At 38.2% G+C, this 14,407-nt stretch overlaps 1 protein-coding gene across 2 annotated transcripts in view; it reads right to left on the bottom strand.

The window, feature by feature from the left end:
- The window catches only part of LOC126298438 (guanine nucleotide exchange factor C9orf72-like), an 86,165-nt gene that overhangs the window by 55,560 nt on the left and 16,198 nt on the right, over nucleotides 1–14,407 (bottom strand). For both annotated transcript variants that reach the window (XM_049989766.1, XM_049989764.1), the window contains exon 2: nucleotides 13,834–14,061. In XM_049989766.1, coding sequence (XP_049845723.1) covers nucleotides 13,834–14,061 — 228 coding nt within the window. The remainder of the gene's footprint in view (nucleotides 1–13,833; nucleotides 14,062–14,407) is intronic.

Below are 14,407 nucleotides of genomic sequence, written 5' to 3'. Positions count from 1 at the left end.
TACATAACACCATGTCCAAACTCACTTAGATATTGATAACCAGCCATTGTAGCAGTAGTAACCGATCTAACAACTGCACCAGACACTTATTGTCTTACGTAGGCGTTGCCGAGCGCAGCACCGAATTCTGCCCATTTACTTATCTCTGTACTTGAACACTCATGCCCATACCACTTTCTATGGCACTTCAGTGTATGTTGGGATATGTTGTGAGAAAGAGTATGCAAATGTTGACGTGTGCTAAGTGTAAAGAACTTATTAATGTTCCCGACATGTGCCCAATCCTGTGGCAAACCCAGCTGCTTTTACTATAAAGGTTGACAGGTGGTTTGCTTCACCCATCTGGAGAAATGTTTACAATAGTGCAGCACACAGAAAAATGTTTTGTTCTGCTCTAGTGAGATTTACTTTAAAATCAGACCATCTTAATGACAGGCCTATTAATTCTGTTTGTTTTCTTTGGTGAACAAGCCAATGTTTATAGCAAAGTGCATACACTAGTTACTGCCATTAACTGAGGATGTGTGAGTCACACTTAATACAACATATTGCTACTGTGCACCTTCAGATTAAATTAAAGGCAAACACAAAAAACACAACAGCTGCTGCACAGAGTAACTATAGGCAGAGGTTGGGGAAGGTAATTACATCTGCCATTGTATAGCATGTGAATATATATTGAATGAAGCAAAACAAATAAAAATTAAAAGTTGAGGTTTACACATTACTGATTTGACCACCACCGTCCTTTTCCAAACTTCGTGCCAGTCAATTGTTAACATAAAAACCTTTATTAAGTATTTTTTCCAAAGTTAGCAGCTGAAATTAGCAACAAAGCAATGGTTTAGCAGTTTTGCTGCCTAATGATGTGTTCAGATTTTTTCTCATTAGGTGTAGAGAGAAATACACTTTTCATCAAATGTGTGAATGTTTGACACATATCTCATGAGGTAACTATAACAACAAAGTTTTATGTCCACTTTTTGGTCATTTTGTATCGCTATTATAGTTTTACCATTCAGGAAATAAAATGTGAATAGTTAAAGCAAAAAATCTGTTGCACAGAGGTAAGATTTTTGAGAAGCATAATTTGTCAGCTTTTTTCTATGCAGCAGAACAATTTGACACTTTGCCCCAATTTAACATGGCGACTGTGACATCACATATTATGGTTTTGCTTCGTGTAGTAGTCTCTCCAGTTGAGTGTTGAGCTCAATGCTGACCTCTGCACATGTAAACATATAGCACCCCAGTGGTGGAAGCTGGCAAAGTTGATAAATCACTATCAAAAACTATTCTCATGGCTGAATTTGAGACCATTGTTTTTTAATGTCTAATAAAACACAGCTCCAAGCCTCACTTAAAGGGTAACTTGTCTCTATTCATAGGGCTGTCAGATAGTTGCGCACTTTTTTCCTGAGACGCTACAATAAAGGTACTATACCTAAATTTGCAAGATTTGTTCATTGTATTCATACAAAATTGGCCAACAACATTAAGAAGTATGCTAGTTTTGCCTTAGCAAGGGAGCGCATTCATTTTACTTGCACACAACTGGATTACTAGCCAAGAATTTATTTTACTTGCAGTCAGAGGTATCAAAAAGTTCAAATGTGTGTGAAATCTTATGGGACTTAACTGCTAAGGTCATAAGTCCCTAAGCTTACACTCTGCTTAACCTAAATTATCCTAAGGACAAACACACACACCCACACCCGAGAGAGGACGCGAACCTCCGCCGGGACCAGCCGCACATCCATGACTGCAGCGCCTTAGTCCACTCGGCTAATCCCGCGCCCAGAGGTATCATCACTGCTGTCAGCTGTATTCAGGAAATGTGTGGATAATTATTCTTGGGCACTATCAGACTAGATGCACAGGGATTCTGTCAGTATGCAGTCTTTGAAGTTTTTCAATGGCGTTGTTCTTGACTCACGGTACTGGATGGCAACACCCTCTGACAGACTGTCTTGACCTCACGAGTAAAGAACTGGACGATGCCAGGATATCAGTTTTGCACAAAGGCCTAAATTTTGCTCTTATACTGAGGAATGTTCCCATCACTGAATTCATTTGCAAAGTTGAGCAAGTGGTATCCAGCTTTCCTGAGGATCAAGCCAAAGAAATCAGGCAAGAGGTCTCGCACATATTGGATAGGGCACCGCCATGGAGTAACGTCTCTCTCTCGAAATGGAAGCAGTCCGATACATTAGAGAAGCCCAAGGTTTAATAATTCTACCAGCGGACAATGGCAATGCCATGGTTCTTCTTTTCTGGGAAAAATGAATATTTACTTGAGGACTCGGCATACTGAAGACTGCCGAACAACCCAAGTGAATGCATAAAATGAAAAACTTTCACTTTTGAAGAATAGTTCATTGCCTGATGTACTTAAAAAACTTCATCCTGGTGCTGCTGATCCAATGACATAATGTACCCAAAGTACATAAGCAAGGGTTTTCATTTCGGCTGATCATGAGTAACTTGGGTGCTCCCACTTACAACTTGCCCAAGCATTTAATGTCTGTTCTTAGTCCTTATGTTGGAAATTGTGAACATATTATTTCCAATTCTGTAGTTTTTAATACAGCGAATGAAGTCTTTGTGTCTTGGTCCCTCCGATTTGCTAGTCAGCTTTGATGTAGTATCCTTTTTGCCCAGGTCCCTCTTGAAGAATCTTTGCTGTTAATTGGTGAAAAACTGGACAAGGAAATGACTAAGCTTTGTCACCAAGTGCTGACGTACTTTTTATTCAATGTGATATATTTTGGACAAACTGATGTTCTGGCTATGGGGAGTCCATTATCCCCTAGAGTTGTGAATTTATTTATGGAAGAATTTGAGGACACAGTGCTGAGAATAGCATTTTTAAAACCTATCTGTTTCTGGAGGCACATCAGCAATAGGTCCATGGTTTGCGCACGAGAGAGATGCTTTGAACTGTTTCCGCAATCCATGATTTGCGCACATGAGAGAGATGCTTTGAACTGTTTCCAGGTACACGGTACAGGTTGAAGGAGGTGGAAAGCTTCTGTTTCTAGATGTCTTGGTTTACAAAGAGGATGATGGAACACTGGGCTGCAGTGTTTATCAAAAGCCCATGCACACGGTCTATTAACTGCACGCATTGAGCAGTTATCCATCATTCCAATGCATAGGGGTCTTACAGACATTGTCAACAGAAGCTTATGAAAACGCAAATGCAGAAAACTTGACACAAGAGCTGGATCATCTTAAAGTTGTGTTCAAACAGAGCGGCTATACAGACAAACAGATCCATTGCACTTTCCATTAGAAGATATATGTAACTCGGTTGCTTTCCTACTTTTTTCTGGCAACATATCTTTGAAAATAGGAAGAATTTTAAAAAGATATGAGATAAAAAGCGTTTTTCATCTGCCAGTCAAGATCAGAGCGCTTGTTGGCTCAGTAAAGGATGACTTGGGTTTAAGGAAGCTTGGCGTGTACAAAATTCCCTGCCATTGTAGGAAATCTTATATTGGTCAAGCAATTTGTACCATTCAGAACCGATGTATTGAGCACCAACACCATGCAAATAAAAAGAATCCATTAAAATTTTACTATCTGACAATCTTATAAGCAGAGACATGGGTTACCCTTTAAGAAAGATTTGGAACCCTGTTTTATCAAACATTAAATAATAATTGTCTTTGATTCAGCCATCAGAATAGTTTTTGATAATGAAATATTGGTTTTGCCAGCTTCCACCACTGGGGCATTATTATGTTCAGCTGTGTTAGAGGGGAGTTGCGACAATATCTTGTGCACACACTGTTTGCCTTCCACAGCCTGAATTCAGTTCCGGCGAGATCATGCAACAGCTTACTCACCTGAAGATGGTGACCAAATGTACTGCAGAAATATTGTGTCAAGATGACTTCATGATCTGGCTGCAGACCCGAGAAGAATATTATCTCTTATTACACCAGGAAAGCCTAAGTAGTCAGATAAGCATGTCTCATCAAGCAATGTCCAACATGACAATGTTCAAAATTGTCCCTCCTTCGAGTTTGAAAGGATATGCGCCATGGTCGAATAGTTGGCTTGACTATCTGCTGCTTGTTGTTGGCTAATTCCAATCACTGTCTTTCCCACTCAAACAATATTGTTACTCCCTAAAAAAGAATTGTTAGAGAAAGACTGAATGAATATAACAAGACAACGATGCAAGTCCCATTCTGTCCTAGAATTATGTCACCAGCTTATATTGTACATCTTTTTCATGTCAAAAAATATTCTTCTACAATGCAAACTATATAGGAAGGCAAGATGTATAGCTGCCTCCAGTACAGCTAGATTGTTGACTTTGAGTTGATAAATCTTGAACCTGCACTAATGTGGGACTAAGAAGCTACCTTGTCACCTGGTGCCAGGACCATACAACAGTTAATTAGTTGCTGCAGTAGTTTTCCTACAATTTGTTAATAGAACACTTATATAACTACTGGGGCACATCCACTCATTCCCTTGGTTGAGATAGGTGGGATTTACACTACCTCCCATCACGTTATGGTAAATTGTTCAGTTTGCTGAACTGCATTTAAAAATTCCAGATGGACTTTCTTTGATTCATTGTCAAAGTGTCAGAGCAATACGTATTTCATTTACTAGTACATGGGAGCTTCATTCCATATCAAATCCAGCCCCCATTAGAGGGAAGGGTCCTTATAGGACTCAGTGCCGTTACAGCTTAAATCCAAACCGTCCTCCTCCATGACTGCATGATGGAAATGGGATGCTACATTCAGGCAGGCAATGACAGTACGTAGTCTTGGCCAAGTCACCAGATACTGTTTGGAGGCACTGCTCATTCAGTATTCACGTTATAGGTGTCTGACAAATTTTCTCAGAAATCTGATAACTTTCTACAAGTCTTACTGAACTAATAGAACAGCTCATTTGGTCCAGGGACACTCATGGTGATCTCATTTTGTTCTCTTTAAAGGTTGGCATTTGACTCGTCTATGGACTGCACGCATGCCCCCGACTGCTTATTGCACTCCTCACTACACCGAGGAACAAGCTGTTATACGTGATCAGAAGACTGTGGAATGACTGCATCACTGGTGAGGTGGATTCATTCATCATGTGATCAATCTATTTCTGGAACCTATCACAGTGTTCACATTCAGCCAGCTGTTTGTACTGTAAGCAGTTAGCTCTGCTAAGCATCCTTTCTGACAGCTACCTTCTGAGCAAAATTTGACTGATTTTCTAGGTGTATCCAGGTTAGGAAATAGTCAGAGGAGTGTAGTTACCATCACTTTTCACAAGTGGGAGAAATTAGCTCCACCGAGTTGTGACTGTGGTGCTAGAAAGCAGACTGTTCATCACGTAATTCGAGAATGTCCTCAGAGAGCTTTTCCTGGGGATCTGACAGATTTCCTGGTGATGACAGAGGGTTCAGTAGACTACATACTTGGCCTAGATATTAGTTTGTAGTCTGAGATAACTGTAATTTTTTTTTTGTGATGTAGCCATACCCTAAATAAATGTGAGGATGGAAAGTATACTGAGTGATCTATGGCAGAGCATGATCCCAAATCAGTAGTACAATGGACAGTCTGCCCCTTAAGAAGACAGAGGCACTGAAAAACAAGAAGCTCTCAACAGCTCTCTACACCTGAAGAAGATGGTAATGTACGACTATAAGGGCAGTTTAATAACACTTGTGTTAAGTGGTATGATATGATCTTACGCTCTTCCTGCTTCATGTGCTGCTCAGTTGCGTTTCCCAAAACTTACACGCCCTTCTAGATGATATTGTACACCTATAGTGTGTACACCTGAAAAGCCTCCCAGGACTGGGATGACTAACTGTCTTACACCTTTTACCTTCTGGCAATATAACAATGTTCATTTCAGTGACACTTACTTTATTTGCTCCTATGTTCTACTTTATTGATTCCTGACTGTCAATCTTCATTAAATATCTGCAGAACATGACACAGCTGTTGAAATTATGTTTTCTTTTTTAATATTAATACAAACTGACAAGTGCAAAAAAAGTAAGGAAGATTAGGGTTTAGCATCTTGTTACCAATGAGGTCCTTTCAAAGGAGCCATCCCAGAATTTGACTGGAGTGATTTAGGAAAATCTGGATGGCCTGTAGAGTGTTTGAACCATCATCCTCCTGAATGCAAGTCCAGTGTGCTAAACATTGCACCATCTCACTTGGTAACTGACAATAACAATGAATTTTTGAGTTTGATGGCTTGACAGGAATATATATTAAGAGAAACTAATTTTTTAACTGCTGTACCCTCATCCAGATTGTACAGTTAATAGTCAAAGAAACATATATGATATTGGTCCAACAAGTACTTAGAAAACTCAGTCTACCTACCTAGGGCTACATGTCTACATAGTTCTTACACAACCAGGCTGGAGCAGATATATCAAAATGTATCTCTCTATTTCACAAGCCACTTTACAAAGTATGGACAAGGGTATTTTGTGTAACACAGTAATTTCGTCCCTTTCCTGTTCTACGTGTGAACATTGCATGCGAAGAATGACTGTTAGTAAGCCACTGTAGGGCTCAAAATCTCTCTCTTTTTACCACAATTTCTTTGAGATCTTGAGAGATTTAGGAGTAAGCAATATGTTGGTTAACTCCTCTACGAACGTACAAGAAGTGTTTAATATTCCCCCGTCTTTTGAATACAAAACCCTATTTTTCAACATAACCTCCATTCAATGCAACAGCCTTACATCACACTGAGAGGGCCTGTATGCCTGCACAGTTCCACTCTACTGGTCGACGTCAGAGGCAACGTCTTGCTGCATCAATAACCACTTCATCATCTATGTACTGCTCCCCATGGAGTGCATACTTCATTTTGCCAAACAGATGGAAGTTGGAAGGGACGAGATCTGGGATGTAGGGTGATGAGGAAGAATAGTCCAATTAAGTTTTGTGAGCTCCTATTGGGTGCACAGACTGGTGACTCCTTGAACTGTCAAGGAGAATGAGAAGTTTGTTTGTATTTTTGTGGCGATGAACAAGCTATAGTTGTTTCATCAATTTCCTTAGGGTAACACAGCTGTGTGCAGCTGGCCGGCATATGAGAGATCATACAGGTTTGTGCGACCTTGTTGCGACAATCATAGACATCTCGCCCAATGACTCACTGTGCTTTTGTTCACTGCCAGGTTCCTGTAGACATTCTCCAAGTGCCTGTATATGTGAAGGTCTGGTTTTTTGCCAAAACAAGCTCAATGACAGCTCTCCATATGGAACATACCTCTGTTACTGATGCCATTTTGTTGGCTGCGTATAGCGCTGCTAACAATCTGAACTTCATGAAACTAGAGCAGCTAAAGGGGGAATATTCCACAATGTCCCACAACAAATTCCACATTTTTTCAACCAAAATTGGTCAAGAAAAAAATATGCCGCATTGCTTATTGGACTCTCCTTGTACATTGTCAAAATTTCAACAGTGAATCACAACACATCTGACATTGGAGATTGATCAGCCTCTCCATGACTCTTTCATGCTTACTTGTAAGACTCCACTTGATAGACCGGGGGTCCACTGCACAAAGGAAGTAGCTACTCAGGTAGCACAATACTTGTTGAGGCACAACAGTGTTTTTTTATACTAGGCGATGGTTTAAGGTCCTCTGATGAACACTCACTAGACAACAAGATAGCAAAACCAGACTGCATTCTGAGTACAGACACATGTCAAAATTTTACCAGTAATTGTTGAAGTCTTCATAACAAAGATCCTGACTTTAGTGCCTTCCAGGAAAGTCGTCGTGCTCAAATTATTCTCACAACCAAGAGCTGACTAAAAGCTGAAGTAGGAAGTTCTGAAATATTTAGTGAGGCATGCAACATATATTAAGAACCCAAATTAAATGCCATAGGAGGGGGAGTTGACAAAAATATTCCCTCTGCTCTGACAGGGAAGTTATCCAGACACCTGTAACAGGTGTAAGTATAATCAAGTTACTTGTCTGATATCTTTACTGGCCACCCGATTCTGCCCTGACGGTTTTCGAAACATTTAAAGAAGGTCTTCACTCAGTAACACAGAAATGTCGGCTCATTGAATATTAGTAGGAGACTACTTTAATCTACTGAGTACAGACTGGGATGTTGATTGGTTCATTGCAGGCGGTACAGAGAGTCAGTCTTGTTAAGTGCTTTTGAATACATTTTCTGAAAACTATTCTGAGCAGCTTGTAGCTACAAAGAGGCCTTATCTTATCGACTGTGGTGTCAGTATAGAGACAAGGATTAGTGATCATGATATAGGAATGATTGTTACTAAAGTTAAAATCAATCAAGCAGGCTAGGAGAGTACTTTTGCTAGAAAGAGCAGGTAAGTAGTTCTTAGCATCCCATTTAGACACTTAATGGACATCATTTAGTTCCAGTATGATGGTTGTAATGGAATTATGGATACAGTTTAAACAGATTGTAAAACATGCCCTGGAGAAGTGTGTGCCAAGTAAGTAGATTAAGAACAGTAAAGACCCACTGTTTTTAAACCCTTGTGGAGTCAGCCATTTTGAGCAGTGAATGCTAAAAATGTCATACATCTTACAGAAGTATGTAGTTGATCATGGCAGACCTAGATTGTCATACTTCTTCAATTTAAATTGTTTATAAGTGACAAAATAAAAAGTATTTTTAAGAAACAATATAAATTTGATTTAGTTTCCATATTATTAACACTACACTTGAGTCAAAGGAAGATCATTGATGTTCACAAAATACATACAAAGTTCTGAGTAAAATGACATAAGAAAAATGAAAATTTTAATATGATTTACAGATATGATAATTATAATAATTGGACAGTACATTACAGTTTGCCTTATGTATGTAGTTCTGTCTAGTTTTAGAGCAGAATACATTTTACCAAACCACGGAAATGCCTTACATAGTTTTGTGCTCCAGTATGAAAACAATGTAGGCCTTTTGCTGAGTCCCATATTCACTAAGCATGCTGTAGAACCTCTTACCTCAGCTATTGTCACATTCTTCCATTTTTTATATGGGCTGGATAAAGTAGCATGTTCAGATATAAACTACTTAGCTGAGCAATTTGTTTCTGCGACAATTTGTTAAAGTAACACTGCTGTGGAAAATATATTGAAATATTCAACCACAGAAGATCCTACTGGGGGCATATGTGTTGGTCCAGGCACCTCGTGAGATGGATGTGGTAGTGGCTGTAGTGTTTCAGTTGCAATCACTTCAGTGTACTATGTATTTTCCAGTCTGTCTTCACATTTGATCAATATACCAGCAAAGAACATCAGTCACTTTCTGAACAACTACTACTTTCACTAAAATATTCTCTATCACTAGTATTTTCCAACAACACATGAAATTCATTATTGGAGACTTTTTAAAAAATAAATTGCTAAAATGAATGAAATAAACGAACTGAAAACATTAAGTTAAAGAAAAGTAGCACAGAAACAATATTATATAAATGCACTCTACAAAAACAATATCAGATGAAATAACAAAATTTAAACAAGTATTACCAAACACCACTTCAACAAACGAACAATCCAGGAGCAGAGCAATCGATCATTGATCAATTTTATAAGCTAAGTGAAAGTAAACAGGGTACCGACAAATCGGCATTCTGACAGTACTGGCATTAGTAGAGTGGTAACAACAGATCTTTAGACTGGCATGCAAAGTACTATTAATGAAATTCAGAAAATGCTGAGGAAGAATAGATTGTTTTACACTCTCAGTTCAAAGAAAAGTGAGCAAATCAGTGGCAAAATTTATTATAATGCATTTGTAAAAAGATTGATGTGTGAAGCATACATCAACTACCACCATAACATCTTACCAAAAGGTCTGACTGACAATCCAAGGAAATTTTTATCCTACATAAAATCACTAAGCAGGTTGAAGGCTTCCATCGAGTGACTCACTGACCAGTCTGGTGCGACAATAGAAGACAGCGAAAGGAACACTGAAGTTTTACATTTCTCATTTAAGAAATCATTCACACAGGAAGATCGTAATAAAATACCAGTTTCACCATCACACCGTCTCCTGTATGGACGATGCAGTAATAGGCGTCCTTGGCACAGAGATGCAACATGGTGTTCCACTGCAGGCTGTTAACGAAGGTACGAGCATACAGGATAGGTCCCCAGATATGACAGTGGCTCAAACACTTTTTAATTAATAGAATCAAGTGCACTGTCCTCGATGGTGCGAATGTTCATCACCGGCAGGGGTATTGCCAGGGGTGCCTGAGGGAAGAGTGACAGGATCACTCTCGTTCTCTAGATACATAAATGATCTGTAAGACAGGGTGAGCAGCAATCTGTGGCAGTTTTCTGATGCTGCTGTGGAGTATGGAAAGAGGTCACCACCGAGTAACTATAGGAGGATAAAAGATGACTTAGAACAAATTTCTAGTTGATTCGATGAATGGCAGCTTGCTCTAAATGTAGAAAAATGTAAATTAATGCAGACGAGTAGAAAACAACTCCGTAATGTTCAAATACAGTATTACTATTGTGCTGCTTAACACAGTCACATTGATTAAAGATTTCGGCATAGCATTGCAAAGAGGTATGAAATGGAAAGAGTGCCTAAGGACTGTAGTAGGGAATACTAATGGTCAACTTCAGTTTACTGGGAGAATTTTAAGAAAGTGGGGTTCATCTGTAAAGGAGTCGTCATATAGAACACTAGTGCGACCCATTCTGGAGTACCGCTTGAGTGTTTAGGTTCCCTACTGGGTTGGATTGAAGGAAGGCATAAAAAGAATTCACAGGCAGGCTTCTACATTTGTTACCGGTAGGTTCTATCAACATGTGAGAACAGAGAAGGTTTGGGACTTTACATAAGAATCTCTGGAGAGTAGCGGCACAGGTCAGTAGAATTAAAATTCACTCATGTATCATGCTATGAAGTGGCTAACATTATAAAACCCCTAAAAAATTTCAAATCTTTGGGCAGGGATGAAGTTCAAACAAAAATAATGAAGGCAGGATGTGATAATGCTGCACCCCAACTCTGTCAGATAATAAATAAATCATTTGATGAGGGCTGCTTTCCAGACAGACTGAAGTATGCTGAAGTTTGACCTATCCACAAAATGCACAGAGAGATAGGAAATTTTTGCCCAGTATCAACAATACCAATTATTTCTAAAATATTTGAGCGAGTAATGTGTAACCAACTAGAAAAATATAACAAAAAACATAACACTATTCTTAATAATCAGTAGCTATTTAGGAAGGGCCAAAGCACTGTGCATGCTATCAATGAACTAATCACTAAAATAAGCAAATGCCTCAATAACAAGGAGAGCATATCCGGTATCTTCAGTGACCTCAGTAAGATATCTCATGCAGTAAACAATAAGCAGCTGCTTCTCAAATTAGTTTCTTATGGCTTCTATGAAAAGTCTAAGTTGGTTCACGTCTTATCTCAAAAATAGGAAACAGAGACTAGTTGTACAATATAAGGGCAAGAAAGCTTGCTCTAGCTGGAAGGAGATACAAGTAGGTGTTCCCCAAGTGCCCTTACTAGGCCCCCTTACTATTTCTATGTTATATAAATTACATGCCAGGTAAGGTAACTTCAGATACCACTCTGTATGAAAATGACTCGACAGCAGTAGTCTACTGTAAAAACAGTGAAGAATTAGCACAGAAAATGAAACAGACTCTTCAAGAACTAGAAAATTGGATAAATAATAATGCTATGAAACTAAACCTAACAAAAACACACTGTACACTTCAGGACCAAACAAACTGTTGAACATATAACACAGTTAAGTTATGAAGGCAGAGGACTGATAACTGCAGAATCTGTTAAATTTTTGGAAGTGACCATAAACAAAAACTTGTCATGGACTGATCATGTGGATTGTTTACTGAAGCAGTTAAATAATTTTGTTTATACAATGAGGGTTCTAAATAAAGTAACTGACTGAGCTGTTAGGAAAATTGTGTATCATGCATATTTTATATCAGTTGTAAGATATGGCATAATTTTTTGGGGAGTTGAAAAAGGAAGCCTCGTCAGGGTGTTCAAGCTACAGAAAAAGAATTATCAGAGCTATGACTGGAACAAACAATAGACAATCATGCAAACCTTTATTTGCAAGCCTTGATTTACTGACAATTCCTTCCATGTTTATATATGAAACACTTCTCTGAGTTAAAAAAACCCACATCTTTGTGACGGAAATTCATTTAAACATGCTTATGAAACAAGGCACAAGCAAGATTACATGTTACCTTGCCACAGACTAACATTATTTGAAAATACTCCGTATTACATGGCTTTGAAGCTTAGCAATAAAATGTGTTAAAAGTTGAAGGACTGCAAGCTAGAACCCACAGGTGCAAACACTGAAAAATATTTAAAAAACAAATGCTAGCTACTACAATGTGGATTATTTCATAAACGTTGAAGATGAATTGGAGATATTACATTTGTTTCGTTTTCTTGTTTTTTCTACATTACGTTTTATGTGTATGCTTATGTTCCCTTTTAATTGAGGTATATGTTCTTTTTATATGTGTCCATACTTATAAACTACGTATTGTGTAAACTATGTATCTAAATATCTTTACGTATACATACATACTAATTTTATGAAAGTATATGCTCTCTGAAGTATGACCATATTTATAAACTAGAGAAACAAACATGAAAAATACTTTTAGAATGATTTTAAACCACTGTGGAAATTTTAAGGAACAGGAAGAAATCTAACAAGGAATTTTCTTTTTTTGTTGTAATGTGCTTCTGGGCACTTCCATTCCTTTATTTTAATGTATCTTGCTTTAAGGAGGTAGGCATAGAGTTATTCATTGATAAGTCACCAATGTTTCAATCAAATGATTGTATACAACATGTCATGTGACAATAAAGATTCTATTCTAGTCTTGCATTGAAAAAAAGGGAGTAAAATTGTTTAATTGGTATAGCTGGTTAATGTTTCAGTAATTTAACTAAGGGAAGGGACATATCAAGGGGTTTAGTCGATTTTTTAATCCTGCAGTCATTTATCTCAGTCTCTTTCATTTTAGTCTATGCATGACAATTGAAAGACAGTACCATAATGTGATCTTCCCCCGTGAATTAATTTTGGAAAACTGAATTTAGTATTTTGGCCTTCTATCTGCCATCCTTCATCCTGGTGCCAGTACGGCCACTGAGTGAGTGCACGGATGGCTCTTATGCATACTTCCTCCTGGTGCCAGTAAGGTCACTGAGTGAATGCGTAGATGGTTCCAATGCTTTTATTTACTTACATTGAGCTTTAAATTCTTAGGTTCTTTCTGAATACAAGATTTAACTTTCAAATTCACTGAGCCACTTGTGGCTCTCTTTATGCTCACTTTGGTGAGTGCTCACTGCAGAATGCAAACAGTTCACAGTACTGGAGAACTGGCACTTCAGAAGCACCCTCCTTTGGAGCCTGGATTACGAGAACTACTATTCAGTGTAATATGGTAAAGTCCTCATGGTTGCTCACCACTCACAATTTATCACCGAGGTGGGCTTAAGGCTTACTCTCACTGCAGGCAGCATCACCACAATCATTTACCAAAATAAAATAACCACAACAGACAGTAGTTCAACTCATAAATCTGTATATTTTTCTACTTAGCTTCATTTGGTAAGTTCAGCTACCTGATGATGATGATGATGCTGAATTGAAACAATATCTATGCTACTGAAAACAATAACAAAATAAAAAGTAGTGTGGCAAAGTGGTACTTCAGCTACTACTAACAGCAAGTTTTCTATAAGGTTATCGGTTTTATGGGCATTATTGAAGCAACAATACCTGATTTATGTCAGTAGCAGAGGTTCCCATTACAACTGTACAGCCAAATGTTTGTAGATGTGATGTTAAAGCACGCTCTATTAGTGGATGGTCCAGAATTTCTGAGGAGTACCGATCTGGCACTGTCCCAAATCCACAAGATTTCACTGATACTAACATGTAACAAAGTTCCATCATCCAGCCATCAAGCTTATCATTCGTTATGAAAGGTGCACAGTTAAATGGATCCTGTAGAACATTACAAAAAGAGCAAAAGTAATTAACTAAAACAGAAAATAACCTATAAGCACCATCAATTGAACACATCAGATGAGATGAGATGATGATGATGATGATATGGTTGGTGTGGCACACAACAGTGAGGTTCTTAGCAGTGCACAAAAAAATGTTGTGATACAAGTGTCAATAAGATGCAATTCACAGAATTACAAAACTTCAAATACAAATAAAAATACTAAAACACAGCAGACACATGTACACAAAAACAAAAATATGGGAAGTAAGTATTATGTCAGATCTAAAACTTAGACTAAGAAAGGAAAAAGCAATGGAAAGAATTAAATAAGCATAGCAA

The sequence above is a fragment of the Schistocerca gregaria genome, chromosome X (genome assembly GCF_023897955.1).
Source record: "Schistocerca gregaria isolate iqSchGreg1 chromosome X, iqSchGreg1.2, whole genome shotgun sequence".
NCBI lineage: Eukaryota > Metazoa > Arthropoda > Insecta > Orthoptera > Acrididae > Schistocerca > Schistocerca gregaria.
The sequence above is the reverse complement of the archived record's forward strand: the minus strand, read 5'-3'. Positions and strand labels throughout refer to the sequence as shown.